At 34.4% G+C, this 22,949-nt stretch overlaps 1 protein-coding gene and 1 non-coding gene across 4 annotated transcripts; one reads left to right on the top strand and one right to left on the bottom strand.

Annotated features, from left to right (window-relative positions):
- Positions 1–1,086: 1,086 nt before the first annotated feature.
- Positions 1,087–1,250, bottom strand: LOC113505731. Its single transcript, XR_003401655.1, has one exon. It is a non-coding gene; the product is annotated as a U1 spliceosomal RNA (small nuclear RNA).
- Positions 1,251–5,762: 4,512 nt separating this feature from the next.
- Positions 5,763–22,707, top strand: LOC113505500 (neurotrimin-like). 3 transcript variants are annotated; one of them, XM_026888244.1, is made up of 13 exons: positions 5,763–5,877; positions 6,560–6,715; positions 13,709–13,866; positions 18,038–18,095; positions 18,500–18,621; positions 19,072–19,213; positions 19,759–19,903; positions 20,512–20,642; positions 21,109–21,213; positions 21,594–21,716; positions 21,906–21,987; positions 22,097–22,149; positions 22,466–22,707. In XM_026888244.1, exons 2-13 carry the CDS (start codon positions 6,574–6,576, stop codon positions 22,660–22,662), a joined length of 1,458 nt encoding a protein of 485 aa, XP_026744045.1. In that variant the 5' UTR covers positions 5,763–5,877; positions 6,560–6,573; the 3' UTR covers positions 22,663–22,707. The 3 variants fall into 3 exon arrangements, with proteins under 3 accessions (XP_026744045.1, XP_026744044.1, XP_026744046.1); XM_026888243.1 differs by having other exon boundaries at positions 5,763–5,926; XM_026888245.1 differs by lacking the exon at positions 5,763–5,877 and having other exon boundaries at positions 6,543–6,715.
- Positions 22,708–22,949: the final 242 nt, after the last annotated feature.

The raw sequence follows: 22,949 nt of genomic DNA, 5'->3' as shown, positions 1-22,949 counted from the left end.
TAGCGCGTTGAAACAAACAAACTCTTCAGCTTTATATATTAGTATAGATATGACATTCGTAGCAATCAACCATTTCCCAACCAAATCACATTTGCTACGTGCAGCACATTGACAATCGTAGCACGCTGTGTGTTTTGTTGCCAAGGTGTCTTGACCTGACTTACACAGCTTGATTGACATTTGTATTTCGTCATTCGTAGCAATTGAGAGTTGACATTCGTAGTAAACCAGACAAGTAGCTCATGTTTGTTGCACAGAAACTTCACATTTTTTGCAATTGGAACTTAACATTTATAATCCTAGATGTCGACTGTCGATACAGTTGGCGGCAACAAAATTGTTATTTATTTAAATTTTAAAACATTGGAATTGATATTAAATTAATTAACATATTAACTACGTTTTATTATGTACTAACAAAAGAACATTTATTTTGCACAAATCTAACAGAACATTTTTACAACACGCTGTGTAACGTGGAAGTTCTTAACATGTTTATAAGACGTGACCCTACACATAGCGGCGGCCAAAGGTCGACTTGACACTCTTACTGCTTTCTTTTAACTATAAAGATATGAAGGAATTTCGATTAGTTGACAGTATTTATAAAAGTTGTTTAAAAAAAGTTAGAAAAAACAAGGAAGCAAAGGTCCAACCTTAAATCGAATTTTATGACCCGTCTAAAGATTCTTCTTAGAACGGATAGAGTATTGCATGTTCTTGTGAATAAATGATATTGTGAAATTGACTTGAACAATTAGACAGACATTTAGATTCATTATCCTTGCTCTAAACCATGAAATTCATTGCAGTACCAATTTAATTCAGGATACTACAGTACTATCCCTACTATTCCCTACTTCCCTGCTTAATATTATAAATGCGAAAGTCTGACTGTCTGTTACGCTTTTACGTCTTAACCACTGAACCGACTTTAATGAAATTTGGTACAGTGATAGAGTTGACCTTGAGAAAGAACATAGGATAGTTATTTATCCCGGACTTTTGAAGAGTTCTCTTGGAAACGCGATGTATCCGACATCGACGCGGACGAAGCTAATGTGAAATAAGTCTTCAAAGTTTATGAGAGGGACAGCGCGAACGCAGTCCCTCACTACCAAAAATTACGCGTCCGAGTTATCCACATTAGGGATAATCGCAAGGGTCAACCCGCCCGCAGTGCAATGGGAAGGCCTCGCCCTGGGAGAACCGCCTTCATGATCACGGTTTCTCCTACGCCAGGTAAGTATGACTTTACTGCACGCGCCTCGGGTAGTCATTCAGACGCGGAAAATCTTAACACCGCCATTCAGAAAACGGGTCTCAAAGCACAACGCCATCTAGCGAGGGAGAGAGAACTAAAGTTTGCGAGCGACTGAAGGGTGGCACAATACGGCTCTACAATTTAATAGTTGCAAAAGTAGAAGTAAAAAGATCTCGTCAATATGACGTTACATTCTTAAAGAATGATTGTTTTGAAGTAAGCATGGTCATTCATTGTATCATTGGGTATTGTACAGATGGAATGGTAGAGTTTACAAGACGGTTTTAAGGCCAAAACAGCGTACATAAAAAATGTATTTTTAAATACCAAGAACCGTAGTACGTACACGGTCTTCCAAAGTCTTCCGTGGAAACGCAGTAATATTTTAATATTTATCGTTTATTTACCTTTGAGTATAATCAAAGTTATTTACAGTCATACTTATAAGAATGTAATGAAATTCTATGAATTTTTATATCACATACTTTTTTACGGAATAAACTTTTCGAAGATAAAATTTTATGTGCTAAGTAAGCATGTTAAAATGGTGGTCGTAAAATTATATCTTTAATAAATAATTTTATCCAAATAATAACAAATATTAAACTACATTCGAAAAGTGAAATAGTTTTTAAATTATTACTCGAAGCTATCTTGTTTAATTGGGTTCAATTCTTTATAGGCATAGGCGACTTACCATACAGCCAATTCATAACCACTTTTCTTCGCCTCAAGGGCCGTATAATATCGTAAATAATGCAACTCGTTAGTGGCCAGTAACAATTCCAACTCGCATAATTGTGTTCACAGTTAAATAAATAAAATCAAATTAAGATTTTATGATTGGTCATACTTTATTAAGGGGCTGATTTTAGTTAAAAATATATTTGACGAAATTTTTTAAATGAGGTACCTAAGTGTATATTTTGTAAATTGCTACTGTGAAATATTTCAAAACTTAGCAACTGGTAAAATATAAGAAAAAGACCTTTTTTTTCTTCGTCCGCCCTGGGGAAGGCGAAGGGGTGTGCCGGACTCCTACCGGCTAAAACCACTGGAAAGCTTCCCGCTTCCTTTAGTCGGGGGCCAAGCGGGAACGCTTTCGCAGTCTACCGCGAACCCCGACATGGAAGCCCCTAAAAGAGCTGCATCTTCGTTGAGAGGATGAGCAGTGTCTTCCTCATCGCTTTAAGAGGCGCGCTGAAGCATCGCGCGCGCCGTCCTTGCCCAGGTGCAGTACAGCAGTCTTCCCCAAGACTGCTGTCCGAGGCTAATAAGAAAAAGACCTGTCCTGACCTATCTAACCCTAAAAATTTAAGCCACATAATATACAAAGACAAATGCCTACTTGAAATTAAAACTTTTGTTTGGCTGTGTTCCCGACGTGAAAAAATAAATATTCATTTTTTTTCTACTGGAAGTTGCCCATATTTAAGGCTTAAATGTTATTAAAAAACAAAATTAATGCTAAATTAAAATACTTATTATTAGAATTCCAAGTCACAAATATAAATAAATGTGTTCCTTAATTGGTTAAAACGTACATGAAGCTATAATTAAATTCATATCTGTATGTTTTACGAAAACGTTCAAAATAGTTAAACATTTTTATTAAAATATGTTAATTTAATGGAAAAGTCATTGCAATAATATCAACACCCACAAAGTAAAATAATAAAATACATTATAGTTATTGGTGCGATAAAATTTTAATGAATTTATACCATAAACTGATAGTTCTATGGGCTCTGCAATCACATCACAATAACAATAAGAATGAACGTTTGTTACTTTTAACGCTTAACGAATATACCAATTTTGATGAAATTTAGTATGGAGCTAGATGAGTTGTCACAGGAAATTTTGCCGCTTTAACAGCATATAATAAAAATAAAAACAAGCAACGGTTAGTACGGTCAGAAATTTAATGGGTCACGTGAACGTCTGTGCTGACTCTGCTGGAACAGGACTAGCTAGACCAATTTTGATTAAATAAAATATCGAAACTACGTTTTTTGGTTATCAACTACGCCCAGAAATAACGTAATACGTTATTCGAGACAAAATTACCTGGCAGAATGTGAGTAAAACCACGAGACGCAACAAGTTCTAAATCGAGTTCAATAGAGTAGAAATTGTTTGTCTATGAATTTATTTCCAATATGGCGCCCAATTGGTACAAATGGGAGGTAAACAAAAAGGGTTCGTAATTTGATACAAGACCTTCGTATTTAATAGGGGTCTAATGGAATATTAGGTCAACTGTGTGTCTTTTACGGAGTATAGTGGTTCAATAATTACGTATTTATTTAATTAGGATTGGTTTCGGAAAAGTCATGAGTTCAGCCATTAAAAATATTATTACCAAAAATATTATTTACTCAATTTTTATGCTATTAAATCTTTTACTGTTACTAACTTATGTAAGTAAGTAGGTATATAATCGGCTTCTCGTCCCTAAATAAATTGCAACACTTTACATAATTAGAAATAATTTTCTATTATAATTTAAAATAACGATTCAACGAACTCCTCCTTAATCCCATATAACTCGACTATCAATAATGAGTTGCAACACATCTCTATTAAGACCACATTACAAGCTGGAAGCATTACAAAAATCGAATTCATTAATTTCTTTATTCAACCGGTATCGATAATAGGTGTTTGAAGAATCGATTCAATAGACTTAATTAAGCTGTACAGCCGATACCTGTGCCTGTTATTTTTTTAATGTTTATTAATCTGGATTACGAGTAACAAAATTATTTTTAAATTAAGTTAGTCAATGGCGTCTGTTCATTATGATTTTGTAATGGCGATCTTATTTTAATGGGATTATGGTTCGTTTATTAAAGTGTGGGTGTATTACTTGGATTTCTCAATCAATGGACAATAAAATGCGTAGTTTGATTTGAGTGTCTTATTGGAAAGTTTCGAATTTACTTGTAGCCTATATTTAAAGTATTTTTTTTTACGTAGGTACTCATAATGTCATCCCATTTTACATCCTTGTAGTTTAATATTCGCTTCCAGTGTCACTTTTTAACCCAAGGGACTTCCTACCTCTCTTGTCTCTCTTTTTGCATTTATATAAGAGAGACGTCGCTCTATGCCATGTAGAGTCCTATCTCTCTCCCACAACGTAAATTTTGAATGTAAGAAGTGTTGGTGAGATACACTAGTGACTTATGTGAATGAATGTTAAATTGTTCTTGCCTCAATCAATAAATGACATCACTGGTCATTATAAATATGAAATGTTATGGAATAAACTGAATGAGACCATGTAGGTCATAACGTTTGCTTACAGATCAGTGTTGACCGTTCACAGGCCCAGAAAAACGATTTAAAGATGTGGGAACGTAAATAAAAATAAACGATGGAGACATCGTATTTTACCACGATATTGTATTAAATTAATGTTGACTGAAAATGAAATCATAATTTTTAGGTCGTTAGTTAGTCCACAGAAACAAAAGACAAATCTTTAACTCAAAAATCACATCAATTTCAAAAAAGTTTTCATTTTAATAAAATAAGTCCTTTTTCGAACTGTCAATTTACTTACAAAAAAAAAACGTCAAAAAAATAGAAGGACCAGTCGTGAAAAAAAACAGAGTATTTTTTTCTTTTCTATAAATATGAGCAGAGTATTTTCAAGGTGTGGGATAATAGTAAGCCATATTATACAGAAAAGTTGAAAAAATCAATAGGGCTAAGACGAGAAGATATTTTCGTTCAAATGTCGAAAACCAAGTTCAAAGTAACGTCAAAATGTGTTTTTATTTACTTTTTAAACTGAAATGACCCTGACATGCATTCCGATGTACAATAATGCCAGCTTCCTTGTAAATGACACTACATCGGTTGTCTAATCTTACTTAGAGCACTTCTTTACGACTTCGACTAAATTAAAGGTGATACATTTAATTGGCTGGATGCGAGTTAGGTTGAGGGCACACTGAGATGGTTTTCATGTAGAGATACTTATAATACCTAACGGATTGTTTAAATTGCTTGCACAGGGTCTAAATAAATAGGCTGCATGGATAGCGAGTGGTTGAGGACACGTATTGTGTGATCCTGAGTCTGGGTGTCTTTGTGCACGTGACTTGAATTTTTGTGAAACCCCGCGACATAAGGATTATTTTCGTATTTAAAAAAATGAAACGAAAGCAGTGTTTTAAGTTTAAAGAAAAACAAGTGTCAATATTTAAAAAAAACCGCCATTATTGACAGGTTCACATTATAAGGAAACTACTAAAAACCTATATATTTAAGTGCATTTTATTTAAATAACAGTAGCATTAGTCATACTGTAATCATAATTTGACCGACCTTTATATCCGTAACAAAACAAGTGTCTTTTGTTTCCCAAGTATTGTAAACTTATAAAAACTCATAACAAGAAATATTTAAACTTACAAAACAATATTATTGTAATACAATTATTTGCTCCCATTGTATCCCTGTTAAGTTAATAGCCGCCGCGTCGGGCGCATGCGCGAGCGATGACAGTTCCACTTCAGTTTCCCGCCAAGACGCGCGCGTTTCATTACACGAACAATTTAATTATTACGCGATTTTAAGTTTTTATTTCGTATTTTGTAGTAAGTGATTTGTGATATAATTTGGAGTTTTAATTAAATCTTTTGATATGTAAGTAATAGCTTGCAATTTATGATGAAAAATTAAATTAATCGTGTTTTTCAGAAAATAATAAGTTTTGTTTTTGAACTTTTACCGAAGTAGGTCAAATTTAAATTTGTTTTGAAATACATGTAGTCCCTTAAACTTAAAGTTGTGGTTAAAAAAGCAGTAATTAATTCCTGACCACTACAATACAGGCGGTAGAGCGTAAATCCTATAATTTCAACGTCCGAAACACAGACAATACGAAAAAAGAAAAAAATATAGTGTTTAGTCATTGGCACATCCGTTCTTTAACGCTACAGATAAATTTGTTCGAAAATCAAATTCGGCGCGCTCTTTTCTTAATTCAGGTCACTTTATCCTGTTTTTTACGAATCAGAATTATCTGACAATATCAAGAAATACTTTTATAACAAGAATAATGTAAAAAAACATAATAATAACAGTTTTTTATTTACACTATAATGATTGATAAACATTTCTTTATTCAAAAAAGTTCAAAAGTTCATTCCAAACTAATATTTTGTAAATAAAAAGTTTTTTTGTACAACTGACTAAATCGAGATATTTTTTAATTACATAATTATTGATTACAAGCTATTAAAATGTGAAATAAAATTATTTTCAATTTTAAACCAGTTTCGACGTCAAAAATGAAGTCCTTTACATATTTAATTTTGTACATATTGGCACAAAACTCAGTGAACAGTGAAAAGCCATTTAAAAGTATACCAGTGACTGTAAAAACTTATGAGAACGATACTGTTTTGCTGCCGTGCTATATGGATGAAATGGGTAAGTTAAAAATCAATAAATTTATTTCTTTTTTACCACGAGATAACTTCATGGGAAGAGACCCTGTTCTGAGTGAAACCTAAATTGTCATATTGCTGGAGAAAAGTCATCGTACAGATTTTCCTCTAGTTTCGTAATGATTTCATTGTTAATATCTATGAAGTAAAAACGCAAAAAGATTGCCATTAGGATAATTCTTCTTTTTATAAGTAGTTGATAAGTACATAAATGATCCATCTTTGACAGTTCCATAACGTCTACATGTAACAAGACAGTGTTTTATGATAATCTGATAAAACTCATCTTAAACAATGACATAAGCACATATTTGTACTTACATTTCATTTCATTTTGTCTGTCTGTCGATCAGACTGACGGGCGTAAGGTAAATACTCCTATTGTCGGCTGATGGATATTGAAAAGTAAAACTAGTTTAAGCATACGGCGTCGCTCGTGTGGTTTAAGAACGCATATTATGATATAAAAAAAAATCCTGAATTATTTTGATAATCTCGTAACTAAATCGTCTTTTTTTACGTAATATTGTCTAAATCGGCTGTATTTTAGAATTTGAAGTAAAAAAAGCATTTTTTTTGCTCTTAAAGCTTGATTTTGGACAACATTTCAATATCTTGGAGTTCAAGTTAAATCCATAGCTAATTTTATCACAATTAGTTAAGCAGTTAATTAACCGTTAGTAGATAACGTACGGACAGCTTCACTTTCGCATTTATAACATGAGAAAGACAATTATTTAACCTAATCTATTAGATAGTAAAGGTTAACAACCGGTGACTTTACCCTATAAACCTTTTACGTCTCATTAGCATATCAAAAAGTCGGGATATATTAATTGTATTACCAAACAAGGTATTTTAAACCTTCTGCCTTTGGAAAAGAGTTATTTTTTACTTAACTTTTATTTTATAGGGTATTTTGATTGGTGCATAAGTATAAAAAGGAATATTATATTCGTTCTATATTTTAAGAAAGGAATGTGTGAGTGAATGATTGAATGACTTTTTTGTATGTTTGTTTAAAGGTTTCAACTAGTGAATGACGGTTCTACATATTACAAACAAATGTATAGAATGGGAAGATAATTGATCAAAAAGTCGTATTTAAAATGTCAGACTCGCGACTCTGAGGGTTCCGTAAAATGGTCATGAGGTACAGCCTAGTGACAGATGGAAAGATAGAAAGATAGAGATGCCGCATCGTCAACTCATGGGTGAGGATTGCGGATGGGTCCGAAACTAGGGCTTAGTAGTCGATTCGCCCGAAAATGATTCGCCAGAATCGGGCGAATCCGGTACACCAACATTTTGTAAAAATAAAAAATAATAAGTAGTAAGTACAACAATAGTTCGGCGAATCAAATTCGGGCGAATCGACTACTAACCCGAAACTAGTCGGGCAATCCCGATAAATATGCTAGAATAAGCAATTACTAAATGATAAATAAAAAAAAAACAAAATAGCCAAGATTTTAATTTTTTTCTTGGGGAAAATATACATTTTCTCATTTATATTCGTCAATATCCATAAACATAATATCGTCTTTTATAGGAACATTAGCGAAATAACTACAAATGAACTAAACTATGATTATCATCACTCAATATAAACCCACGCTAATAGATAATCTAAGAATTCTCCAAAAAATATTTACACAAGAATATAACACTTAAAATTATTCCTCATAACCATACTTGGTCATACAATTTCAACTCCGTTAAGCAAGCTATATTATTATACAATTTTGTTATTAAAGGTTTATGAATTTGATACGTATCAGTAAAGCTTGTAACATACTGACTCTGTTATATTAAAAATGTTATTGTATAATAAATTGTATTGAAAATGAGTAATATTAAACGGTAATGTTTTGAAAACATTTGTTTTGTGTCAGTTGTACATATTAATATAATATTATAGTTCCTTTTGTAAGTTATTGTCAACTAATTATCGGTTTTCTGACGCGTTGCTATTTTCCGGGACCGTTGGAGTAGTTTTAGCTTTAGGATGATGACAATTTTTTTTTGCAGTGTCCGTATCTTTTAATTCGTCCCGCAAACGTAAATCGTCCAAATTACAGTAAATGAAGCTTACGCGTGACGTCACGATTGAGTATAAACCTTACCATATCGTTACGTCACAAGCCACCTCTCCTAAACTTTAAAGCAGTTAATCTTTGTCAATTCTAGTTTTTCAGAAAAAAGAAAAAACACGTGTCTCATACTTTTCAATTATCTAACTGAGGGACTAATGATTTTTTTTCTTTTTATACCCAGTCATCATGCCTATTGAAGTCCTTTATCATAAGTTACTTGTCCAGCGATGATCTTGTAAGATAAATTAGTCAATAGTAGATAAGTCGCTACACATTATATGGATATAATCAGTGTACCTATTAAAAATAATCAGACAAAGCTTGAACCTTCAACTTCCTAAACACATCAGTCGCTTTGAGAACTCAACTACCGATGTCACTGACCGATGGTTTACCTACATTTAAATTAACTGTCTTAAAGGAAGGAAAAATTGAAAAGAGTAGTTTGTTATAAAGTATTACGAATGCAAGACATTATTTCGACAGCAGTTGCATAATTCTCAACCACATGGTTTTGGCATATCATCAATCACGTTTTAACATGCCACCTCTTGTTTGAGCAAACCTAGAAATGTGGATAGATATCTTCCAACGGTTCATCTGGGTTGAGGGGGTCAGATAGGCAGTCGCTCCTTGTGAAACACTGGTAGGTACTTAACTGTATCCAGTTAGACTGGAAGCCGACCCCAAAATAGTTGGGAAAAGGCTAGGCCGATGATGGTAGCTGAATGTTATAGGTCAGAACTGTCCGTGACGTGTTGCGGTTTCTATCCCCGCGCGGGACAAGCATTTATGTGATCCACGAATGCTTGTCCTGAGTCTGGGTGTCTTGTGCATGTGATTTGAATGTTTGTGAAACCCCCGCGACACAAGGGTTAGATTCCTTAGTGCGGGAGACATTTATTTAAAGAATCTAGAATTTCTTTAGGTATATATGGAAAGAAACAAAAATTAAAGATTTACACGTGGAGGTATTTAATACATATTTATTATTATTAAGATGTAATTATTGTTTTGTTATTCTAAAGGAAAGAATGTGAGGTAACATAGCTATTTCTCATTGTTAATTGAAAGAACATTTTAAAAGAATGATCCTTTATAAAAAAAGAAAACATTCCCGACTAAGGAATTCAATTCTTGTGCCGAAAGAGGTTTAACAAACATTCAAGTCCTATGCACGAAGACACCCAGACTCAGGTTCAAGTAACATTAGAAAGTACAAAATAATTTATTTAAATACAAGACATAGATAAAGCGTCTTACATAAAGTAAATCCAATGTGATCTAACCTTAACAAAAATAAAACCGGACAAGTGCGAGTCGGACTTGCGACACTATGGGTTCCATACAAATAGGCAAAACAACTAATAGTTAGGGTCAAATATAGATTTTAGGAGTACTACCTACAAAATTATTCGACAGCAAATATTTGACCGTAACAACCATAGCTTAACTTTCATCTTTATGTATGTACCTATTTGTTCTTGAAACGTCAACCAAAACACACCATCTGAAAATTTCAACTAACCAACCTCTTGACATACAGACAGACAGACGGAGAATAAATAACGAGGTTCTTTTTGGCACGGGACCCTAAAAACAACAGCTCTAAACAAATTGCCTCCCACAGATTATGTTCATCTTATTACATACCATTGTTATAATGATTTATAATTCGGGTCGATTTAAACAAACACGCCACGAGTTATTTATTTTTATTATAATATTATAATAATAAGTGTTTAGTTTTTGTTTTATCACACGTTCCTTCATTGCATTTGATGTTAGGATGTTTATCAAGTGACCGAGTTATGGCTTGGCCTGTTGGTCTATTGGTTAGTGACCCTGACTGCTACACCGGTGGTCATGGGTCCGATTCCCGCTACGACAATTTTTTATGGGCTGCGTCACCAGCAGTAAGGAATTTAATCCTTGTGTCGCGGAAGGTTTCACAAATAATCAAGCATTTATGGATTATACAATTGCCTGTCCTTAACCTGGATCTAAAGTATGACATGACACTCACAGTGGGCAGTCGAAATATTATAGTCTTTAAGCACGTCTTCATCATCTAGGATATTTGTCATCCCACTGGGTATTGGCCCCCTTTTTATGTAGCATTGGCAAGTCCCCTATGTCAGTATAGGTTCGAATCCAGATTCGAAATTAGCCAACTAGATTACCAACTCGTAAAGAGTTCTGCGTACCTTCATACCTTGAGAAGAAATGTCATATCTGCCCAAACTCGTAATATTATTACAAGTTTGGGCACATATAGCCCGAGGTTGGCAGAAAGAGATGGAATGAGGAATTTGCTGTAAAACAGAAAATGCTAGAATAAACTAGTACAGAGGAAGTTAGGTATACCGACTATACTATGCGTCACAATATAATACATCATTCACACAAAACGGATGTTCAATTCTTTTATTTTATTAACACAGTACTGTAATTTGTAACTGTTAAGACTAAAAACTATTGTTAGTCATATGTTTGGCACATGACATTATACTTAGCAATGTTGGAAAAATGGTAACGGTTACAGATATTCTTTAAAACCAACTCTTTAAGAGTTAAAAGCTATTTATAATGACCGATGAATGAATGGAAATTGGATTAAATTGGCACTATTCGTTAATTATTCTAAGCATTTTCCCAACACAATAATTGGAAAGGTGAGTGTTTCGCCCCGTACTGAAATTCAAATCTAAAAAATATAATTAGTGTCAATTCTATTTTATCGGCTTTCAATAAAGAGGATGCAGGGAGAAATTATTATTTATGAAACTTGCTTGAATCGCCATTTTCTATCTGAATACGTAAAGTCAAAACGCAATTATCCCCAATCCCTGTCTTTTTTAAAGTCATGACAAGTTTTTACCCCGCAGTGCAACATTTACATGCATGTATTATACCGGTACATACAGGTATTATTACTCTACCAACCATCCTATTTACAAATAAATTCACATAAAACTTTATTATTCTCTACAAACATTCTCTAAGTGATTAAGTGGCCCCTGTACCTCGATATCAATAAATCATTCGATCACAAAAGCCCAGTATTTTTGTGTTTAACACGTACGTAATTACAATAGTTCAGAAAGATTACATCTTACGGAACTATGATAAATGGATGCGGTATTTTGTGTGACGTTTGCGTGTATGTTGCACTTATGTTATTATTCTTTGTTAACTAGTTATAAAAGGCATTATGGCGATGTGATGAATTAAAAAAGGCTTAAACTGAATTTAGTGTAATTTTCTGCTTTTTAAAATATGATTATGTTTTCTTAGATTTAGCGAGAGAGAATACTCTACAAACATTTCCTCTACAAAATAACGCAAAGCTAGTAATTTTACGACTTTACCTCAGATATCTATTTTGTACGTTTTTGTACAAATTACTCCTCTAAGATGTCTCTCAACCTGGACTTTCCAAAAATCATTCAAATAGCATTCAAAAAGATATACCTTATCCAAGTAAATCACTGTTTCTTATATAATTTCGATGCACCCAAGAAATATACCTTATCCAAGTATTCTTCTTACAAAATATTCCTCCTATAGCCTCCTATAGCCATATCTATCCAAAAAGTCATATAGCCAAAAGGTCAGATAGGCAGATAGGCATCTTTTTAAAACACTGTTATTTAGCTGAATTTAGACTGGAAGCCGACCTCAACATGTTTGGAAATTCTTGTACTTTCTGCTTTTGTTGTAAAGTTATTCGACTTCCGCTGTAAGGTATAAAATTTAACTGTTGTATCGTGGGAGTTTCACAACCTCACATTACTCATTACTCACTCCCCAAAAAATCTTCTATTACAAAGACAATTTTTTATTAATTTTTCCGTCTTATACTCCGTCGTCTCCAGGTTTTCAGAAAAAGGAAAAATACGTGACCAATTATTTTTCAATGATTTAACTGAGGGACAAAATAGACCTTTTCTCCTTATACCCTCAATCATCATCTCTATACCGCATCCATATTTTGTCGGCCATCTTTGTTCCGTCGGCAGTTAGCGGCAGGAAGAAGAACAGATGATCTTTGTGTCCCAATTGTACGTCTATTGATGTTCCCTCTCGCCCGCTGTGCCAGTGGGGACTTTGTACATTTCTTTTAACGATAGTCTGAGACTCAATAAGATTTTATAGATTTGATTATATATGTAGAGGATGTTTGAACTGATTTGATTTTTGAAAGAGGGAAGTTCTCAATTCTGTCGACTTTAGAATTTAATATATAAAATTCTTGAGTCACGGTGTACGAAACTGGACTCCTCTAAAACGGTTCGATCGATTCTCATGGAATTTTGTGTGCATATTGGATAGGTCTGAGAACTCGTTGATATCGGGACAGCTACGACATCTCGACATCAGACTGCTATAGCCCTCGAAGTTTCAAGACACCATCACCACACTCTTGTGATGAGCAAGTCCATGACTCGATAGGCAAGCAGCAAAGATAGCCACAGCATCAACTAGTACTACTTAAAATCATTGGTACTTTATTAAAAGTTGCAGCGATTTACTCACGTGTATTTATCGGGATTGCCTGACTAGTTTCGGATCTAACCGGAGTCCTTAATCAAGAGCTGACGTGGCTCGGTTGCGAGTCTGAAACTGACGTCAGCGGCCGCATACGTTTTTATATACTCACTTTCTTGTTTGTATGTTTTTTGTCGTTCCGGTTGCATTTTTGTAACCCACTTTTGAGGCACTTCCCAATAAGCTTGCATGCTGAAATTTTTAGGGTAGCTTTAAACCCGATGACAATGCAGTTTACTACTATAAAAACGGCTGGAATGATTTAAAAAAAAAAATTGAAAACGTCGGTAAGGTCTTAGATTTTTTAAATCTATTATTATTTCTTCCAGAAGCCAAGCTCCGCGTCCGCTGGTACAAGGACTCGAAGCTCCTCGGTGACAGCCATACGCCGCACGAGATTCTCCCTCCGCGTGTGCGCATGCATACCAACTACAGCCTGCAAGTAGACCAGCTCCAGGCGCAGGATACCGCCGACTATACTTGTGAGGTGAGACTGCAGAAGTATGGAAGCCATACGGTAACGACCTCCCCTTCTCCCCTCCTTGATCAACGCCAGAAGGGTGTTATTAGACTGAAGATAGCTTTTCGTTACGTATAAGAATCAGAATCAGAATATTTTTATAAACATAGGATATTTACATACAGGTGTTAGGAGGTATTATTTGTGCGCTTGTTCTTAAAGAGGCGTACAAATATTATTTAATAACTAAGTTTATAATCATAATCATAGTGGTGCCAATGGCATCAGCTCACAAATGGAAGGACCAATTTCTATGTGACCTAGATGTCTTTTTAAATAAGCCATATTAAAAAAATAGGGTGAGAAAGGATTGGTCAAAGTAAGTAAGTCACGTCTTTTTCGGATTTTTCTACACCTACTCATGAAAAATGCTTTACAACGAAGAAGAAGTTCACTGAAACTTACAATATAGCTTTGAACAGTAGTAAATACTTCAATGAAACTACAATATAACTTCAAAGTAAGTTTAACAATGGTTCGCGAACGAAACAATAAAAACTCAATTTAATTGGTAATAGCAATTAATTTAAACTGATGTAACTGATGTAAAGAGTACCGCCCTTCGATCGTTAACTGTACGTAATTTGTTGATAGTGATGTGCCATGTCAGTGGTGGAAAATATCGATAAATATTTGTCGATGTTATTGGTATTTTATGTTGTAGTTCAGGGAGTCTTAAGGCCTAAAGGAGAGAAAAAAGCGGATATAGAATAATCCAATACCAAAATAGAAAAAAACTACACTAATGCACAATATTAAAATGAATTGAGAATAAGGTTTTTTAGCTCAATTTCTAACTCGTTTTAAAACACTATTGAAGCAACAAAGATGAAGACACTTCATTATACATATTGTAAAATAAACTGTAAACAAATATTACACCAAATTCCTTTAATAAAAATAGGTTAAAACCATATTAAAAACTATTTTGTTACCTCCACTAACTTAGTTAAGCAATAATCGATGACTGCGTGTTAACTTAACGTAATGCGTAAGGTTTAATGGGATCTATAGAAACTCGATCCAGAAACCTAACATATTGTGTAATCTTTATAATGCGTGACCAGGAATTAGTATCTTGGGTATATAATATAACATACAATCAGGATATTAATTAAGGGTAAATAAAATTTGAATAAAATAACATACTAACTAATTATTCGTCTACTTTATGGCCGTTGTCTGTATTTCAGATTTATTTTGTCTTCTTTAAAACGACTTTTCAGTTAGATTTAAGAACAATTAAAAGCTTAAAAGCCAGCCATAGTCTTTGCCCAGCAGTAGGACACAGAGGGAATGATAAAAAAATGCTTTAAAGTTAACAAAATACAGATTTGATATACCAACGCTATTGAAATATTTAATTTGGTAGTTTTTCATTATTTAGACAGATTTATTTTCTAAAAATAGAAACTTTCAGTCAATCATTTAATTAAAGTCTACGTAAATTTATCGTTCAATTCTTTCATGTTTGGTGTCCCCACACTATTCGCGATGTCCGTTTCAGTTCCTCTTGTGAGTTGTGCCCAATTATGCAATTAATCAATTTGTAGCAACTCTTTTGTTACAAAACACTGTGTCTTGTAATTGATACAATGTTACATAGACAACTGATGGATAATATTATAGTTGTACTTGAAATAGTATTTATTAAAAAACCTGTCCGATTTGGAGGAGTTGTAGCTTAGATTACAAGTACTTGAGGTCATTAATTGAAAAAAAAAACGAAATCACGTTCATGTCTGGCGTGTTACTTAAATCACAGAATATCCTATATCTAAGGATTTTTTATACGATGCGATGTCTCCGATACGCGATAGTGTAAGGGCTCCATAGAAACGGAAATTAGCGAGCTGTAATGATTCTTTGCTTCTAACAATATGTCCATATAAGAACTACAGAAGATCCATCACATTTTGTTTAGTAGTTTAGGTAAGCAAGTACTAACATATATTCATGGTTAATAAAATTTTAAAATTATTTACTTTATTTTACATTAATAGGTGTTACGACGTCCTCATGGGTTAGTAATTAACTAAAATATAATGATATTTATTAGATTAAGTTATGGGACCACACATAAGCTTAATCCGATCTCTGGCGGAAATAAGTAGCCTAATAATTTAAGTAGTCAAATTAATATTTGTGTTTCCTGTTGTAGGTAAACATTAATTAATAGATGGTGATGGTATATTTAGACGTAAATATTATTACAAATTTAATAAAAGTTAAGTTAAGCTTTTGATAAATAATTAAGTATAATAAAGTAACAACTAAGAACCATAAAAAAAAATTAAAAACGTATAGAGAACCAACTCCTTTAGAAGTCGGTTAAAAACTAGAAAAATACAGAAAAAAGTGAATGTATTAAAACGTGGAAAAATAACTTTACTTATAACTTAAAAAATTGCAAAATAGTTATTGAGATTATATATAAATTACCATTATAATAATGCCTATATAATTCGTCACGAAAAAAATTATATCTAAGATTTAAATTAAGTTATTTTTTAAATTATTCTTGACTGCCGGAGACCTCATATGGAAATGCACAAAACAGACCATAGCAACGTACTTCTCTATCAATCGGTTAAAAATGACGCTAAAGACATATAAATACACGTATAAGTTAAGTGAACTAAACGTCAGACGGTCTCCAATTAAAATTACCCTTGCCATGTCTTATGCAAAAGGAAGTAAGTAGTTAGTCCAATATGCGGCACTCACAAAGGGTAATTAGTCGACCACCCTGTATGACAATCTTTTTACTATGGTACGTTGACTAATCTGTGTCTATGCTAATATTATAAAATATGCAAAAGTATTTCTGTCTGTCTAGCGATCACACCAAAACTACAAAACCAATTGTTATGAAATTGATACACATACACGGTGATTTTTTAGTCGTCTTACAAAAGCAGCCCAGTTCATGTATCCGACGTAAAATACCCCTAGGCGCGATTTTTTTTTTATCATCAACTAAGATAATAAGTACGAAGAAAATTAAACAAGAGAAATCAACAACAAGAGTTACAAGGCTCGCACCGCGCTCGCAACAGAGCTGGGTTTCTAAAAAACTACGAATTGCATCATAATATTGAATAAAAATTGCGTTTAATTTTTTTTCAAATCTCATAAATACCTATTTTTTTATCATGAACGTATTCTAGTCATTGGATACATGGACTGGGCTGCTTTTGTAAGACGACTAAAAAATCTCGGTGTATAGTCTAGACACTGAGAAAAGACATAGGCTATTTTACAACTGGAAAAACGTCTGTAAGAGTGGCTATTAGCACAGATTACTAAATAGTTACTACGTAAGTATTATTGGTTTTGAAATTTGGCTTACATATTGTTAATTTATATTAGTAAAATATATGCATTGCGGTTTTTAGGTATTTTGATTTTAAGGGGGGTAATGGGGTGTCCAGGACTACATTTTATCCCGGCTTTCCCACGGAAACGGGAACCACCGCGCACTCTAATCTTCAGACCACACGAGTGGAGTCGCGGGCAACAGCTAGTCCTGAGTAAAGATAAAATTTGATGATAGAGAGATGTATAATGACGAAGGAAATGGGCATATTATATGTCTCTCTCTTAATATTATTCTGTTATTTGGTTTGGAATTCTTGACTAATTAATAAAGATTTGGTTCAAGCATTCGCTTCATTAATATTCATTATGGGACAAATATGTTGGAAAGAGTCGGTTCGTAAATGGGTGACCATCTTTGTCATAACGAGTTCTTCCGTCTATCGGAAGGCACGTTACATTGTGGGTCCCGGTTTTTAATTACACATCTTTGTCGGTCATTATAGTTAGTCAGAAGCTAGTTAGAAAGTCTGACAACTCAGTTGCTCCTGGAGAAACACTGGTACTTAGCTGAATCGGGGTAGGCTGAAAGCCAACCTCAGTCAAATAGCTAGGATTATGATGATGTATTTATACGATTCAGTTGGTTTGGTTTAATTTTTATCTTAGACTGCTGCCAAAATAGTGCATTGCACTTCGCAACGTGAAAGTAGAAGAGTATCTAAGTATCAATTTGTGCCAAAGAATCAAATGTATTTGATTCTTCGAGCTTCGAGCTATTTTTAGAATGCCATTTAATGTAATTCGCATCTATTTTCAGATTATCAGACCGGAGCCGTGGGGTCCCATCAGACAGACACATTCTATAGAAGTACAATGTAAGTATTTATCTGGACTTTAAGACTATCCTTTTAAACATTAGTTAGAAAATTCAAAACATATTTAAAGGGATTAAGGACCTACTCAAGAACAGTCGCCAAGTCTTAAAATAGATAATATTGTTACAGGTGTGGAAACGTGACATAAAATTAAGATACTTAAATGAGCTATTACTTAATAAGTCAGAACGATAACTTTAGAATTAATATTGAGCATTATTACCTGACTTTAGTCATAGTCACCACTTTACATTATAAATGACAAAAATGGCATGAGGCTAAAAAATTTAGATTTTTCTCTTAAGCCCACATTAAACCCCCCAACTCTGGGCAAAGGCATCCCCCATTTCTTCCAAAGTCTGCTTTCTTACCTCAATATTTATATACCTACCCTTTTCTTTAAGATTCCCCAACCATCAAAACTATACCCGAGGATGGATTCCTAGAAGTTCGCAAAGGAGAGTATGTGGATATCGGCTGCGAGACCAGCGGCACTCCACCCCCTATTGTAGATTGGAGGAAAAATGTAAGTCCTAGAGTTTAAGGGGAAAATGAAAGGAGAAGAGGTGATGTGGTTGAAATAGGTGAGGCCGTGAGGTGAGGCAGATAACAATCTAAGAGTGATGTTTAAGATGATGATAAAGCAAAGACTTTTCAAATTAAATTGATATTTCCCGAACACCAATTTTTTTGGCAATTCTTTAAAGGCACTTTGTCTGCAGTAGGATCAAACCTGCACCTCATGCATAGAACCGCGATGACACTAGTACGTATGTATGTGTACCTTAGATGTATCCATTATAATATATTCCACAAGTTTTACACAACGTCAGCATAACTTGTATCATGAGTACTGGACAACTAATTTGTATTGGGTGTTAATCGAACCCACCCTAGTGGCCCTGACTCCTACACCAGAGGTCGTCTCTGGTGTAGCATTCAGGGCCACTAACTATTAGACCCCTCGTTTTGTAAGGGTGAGGCCATGGCCCTGCTGGAGCACCGCTCCCGCATCCGCTTCCGCGCGGAGCACCGCCTGCTGGCGGGCGTGTACGAGTGCCTCGCCAACAACGGCGTCGGGGAACCTGCCAGGGCCACCATCACAGTCGTCATACAGGGTAAGATGGGGCTACAAATCTTAAAACAAGATTTTGGCGACGTTGGGTAGCTGAACGACTGCACGGATAGCAGAGTGGCTGAGGTCACAAAGCCAAACACACTGAGCGCGACGTGTTGCGGTTTTGATCCAGATTCCAGCGTTTGTGTGATCTTCGAATGCTTGTTCTGAGTCTAGGTGTCTTATGCATGCGATTTGTATGTTTGTGAAAAATCCCATAACACAAAGATTAAATTAATAGTGTGAGAGAAAAAACTTGGAACAAAATCAGAATGACTGAATTTAATGAACATAAAAAAGTCGCTGTTACGGATACAAAATTAAACACTACCCTCTTTTACTTACAACTAAGTCTGTCCGAAGTCTGTGTATCCTTGTGTATGTGACTCAAATGTTTGTAAAACCCCCGCGGCATAAGGATTAAATTTAAATCATCAATAAGTAAGAGAGTTGTTTATTTCAATAAATAATAAAACATGGATTCACATTGAAAACCTTCCACTTTATATCCCAAGCAGTTGTATCCAAATTTATGTCGTTTTTCAGATGCCCCCGTGGTGTCATCAGAGCGTGTATACGTGCACACAGCTATAGGCCTCCGGGCCGCGCTGGCTGCTAAGCTGGACTTCGCGGTGCCTCCCGCCAGGACCGCCTGGTACAGGGATGGGAGACCAGTGAAGACTGATGATAGGTGAGGAGTTTTAGGAGGAGAAAGAGGAGAGGAGAGAGAAAGAAATTGATTGAACTTGGATTTGTGATAAAGGGTTATGGAGCTGCTACTCCAAAAACAAGTACATCCAGGGTCGCCTCATCTCACTCTGGTCTTGTCCCATTCCCAGAGTTCAACTGTGTTGGCATAAGTAACCCCACCATAATATGTCCTACGCTGGCTGGCATCTTGTGACACTAACTGCATAACTGAAAATCGAATAGGACATTATTTTAATAAAAATAAATTACCTGTCACCCTTTTGTTCCCGATGGACGCCATGAGCAGTTTGATCCAACTTAAAAGATAGAATAGCTTGATATACTTATATTCTGTCTCTATTTTTTATTTTCGACTGTTATGTTTGAAGTTTGCTGAACTGGTTAATTATTTTTAGTTTCTAAAATGTCATGATTTGTATGTATCTTCACTTTGTCAATGACGTTGACTAAGTAGATGCATGATGTCCTTACCTATATAAGAGATTGTTACACAAATAATAATTCATTTTTTACCATGTAGTAAACTGTTATTGGTTAGCCAATCAAATAAAATTAAATAAAGTTTGACACCATTACATTTCTCCACAGGATAGTACAAATGGTTCAAGACAACACTCATCAGTTGATCTTCAGGAACGTTCGGAAGCAGGACCTCGGGAACTACACGTTCCGCGCTGAGAACAAGCTCGGGATGGCCGATCTTATGTTCAGACTTACTGGTAAGTGATTTTAAGGAAGAAATCTACTGCGTTAGAAAGAAAGTTATGGTTTTTCTGAAAACTATTAGGAGTACTCAAATTGTTTATTTGCAAACTAAGTGTTAAAAGGTCTTACAATCATTGGAACCAGACTAAGTGCCTTTTCAAGCAAAAATTCAAGGGATATATAAATTAAAATGGAATATAATGAAAATCTTATTAAAAAGCAAAAGTATAGAACTGGGAGAACGGAACAATGATTTTTTATTTTTGGTCTGAATTTTTGATGCGGTCGGATAAGATTCAGATTATTAAACATCCCGTATTATATATATATCTATAATACATCTTGCCGTTTTAAAACATATTTTTTTTGATATTTTCTAACATTCCTCAATGACTAAATCTTTAGGTTTAGATCCTTCTTAAATATATTATATATGTATGGAATCTTTAATGTTGTTATAATTAACGTTCTGTTTTTTAGGTGTACCAAATGCGGCCTCTTTCAAAGTGGACGTCGCTCTAAACAAGGCCTCTGCGACAAGTTTTACTCTTATTTGGGAAGTCGACTCGTACTCCACGATTATTGGTAAGAAATATAAAAAATTGGTAAGAAACTTAATTTGCATACAAATTGTAAAATTGCTTTGTACTGTATTTTGATTTAGCATTTCGCGTTACCACTTTTATGTACAAGATAATTATTATAATTAATTAAATATTGTTTACTCACGTCTATTTATCGATTCTCTGTTCTTTACCTCAATTTATCATCATCATCACCCTGGCTCAGTTCACTATTGGACATAGCCCTCTCACATAGCATTAAGCGTCCGTTATAATTTCTTTTCCCCTCTCTATCCCTTGCCATACAATTTTTAACTACTTAAGTATATACACACTGGTGTCTATACGTTTATTTTATAAAGACCAACGTTTTTCATTAAAATTATATTTTTTTTCCATCAGAATACAACCTCTGGCTTCGTCCGTACTACGGTCGTCTGGCAACTCCTGAACCAGATTCCTTCACGACTGAGACTCCTGTTAATCACTGGAGCAAGATCGTGGTGCCTGGAGACTCTAGCGATGGTAATATTCATTATTCATGATTTTGTTAGAATATTATTCAGGTCCCACGTTGGGCGCCAAAATGAAAATGAGATTTGTAACAGTAAACTATCATTTAATTTGTAGTTTCGTTCTAGATGGGCCTAAATTCGAAGACTCTTTGGGAAAACTTTCCGTTGATTGTTGGGTAAAATAATTGGATTTTTGCAGGACCTATCCACAGCCAAATATATACAGTAAGGGGTCTAACACCATCCACAGTGTATGAAGCCATAGTCACATCTAGAAACAGGTATGTCTCCATTTATTGGCCTCTACGACCTATACGTTATTTTCCAAAGTCAAAATTCCTCTAATTGAAAAACTGCCCAACATTCACTTAATTGAATTTTCCTTTTTAGGTTTGGCTGGAGCAAGCCTTCTTCAATTCTTCACTTTGCTACGGAACCCGGAGGTAAAAAAAAGTTTTTAACACATAAAGTTATTTTTTTAATAATACGTACTAATAAGGTTCTTAATAAACTGGTAACATGCTATCACATAATTAAAAGCCGACGGATAGACGAGTGGTTGAGGTCACCACGCCAATCTGACTTTCCGCGGCGACATTTGAGTGATATGTCCTGAGTCTGGGTGTGATACTTGAATGTTTGTGAAAGCCCCCGCGTCACAAGTTTTAAATTCCTTAGTGAGGGATTCTTTAAAAAAATACTTCAAAATTACCTCTTATAATCTCCATTTGTGATCATAATAAAGCCATTATTTTCCAGCCGGCAGAACCCTGCCATCAACATCAGATTACACGGACATAACCCCAATTTTAGAAGAATCGGAATCAGAACCGCCCCACAATATATCTCACGCACAAATATTAGGACACGTCAATGAAATGTCAAGCGGTGCGCGGGAAACGCCATGTTTGGCAGCCATCTTGATTATAAGTCTGTTGATTTTTCATTTGAGCTGAAATTTGAATTTGAGATTTTGAATAAACTATAAATTAATTTTTATTTATTTATTTCCATGTTTTTTTTGCAGAAATCTGTGTATTTTTATTTCACACTTTCATCAAAGTTTTTTTTTTTTTTATTTAAATCATTCCAAAAGTTTATAATTTTGTTAAAATAAGTGGGATTTTTAATTTAACTTTAGTTTCTGACCTATTAATTGATTTGTAAATAATGATAACAATTTTACGATAGTGTAAGTATTAATTAGGTACCTATTTATAAAGTTATCTTGCCCGGTTAATTG

Source organism: Trichoplusia ni, chromosome 26, assembly GCF_003590095.1.
Source record: "Trichoplusia ni isolate ovarian cell line Hi5 chromosome 26, tn1, whole genome shotgun sequence".
NCBI classification, from domain to species: Eukaryota; Metazoa; Arthropoda; class Insecta; order Lepidoptera; family Noctuidae; genus Trichoplusia; species Trichoplusia ni.
This window is presented reverse-complemented; position numbering and strand designations above follow the sequence as displayed.

What these genes read in the sequence shown, in the direction of transcription:
- LOC113505500 (XM_026888244.1), top strand. Translation starts at nt 6,574, where the DNA reads ATGAAGTCCTTTACATATTTAATTTTGTACATATTGGCACAAAACTCA. An exon ending in GCCTGGAGACTCTAGCGATG is followed by an intron (nt 21,717 to 21,905) that starts GTAATATTCATT and finishes GGATTTTTGCAG; the next exon opens with GACCTATCCACAGCCAAATA. An exon ending in CTTTGCTACGGAACCCGGAG is followed by an intron (nt 22,150 to 22,465) that starts GTAAAAAAAAGT and finishes ATTATTTTCCAG; the next exon opens with CCGGCAGAACCCTGCCATCA.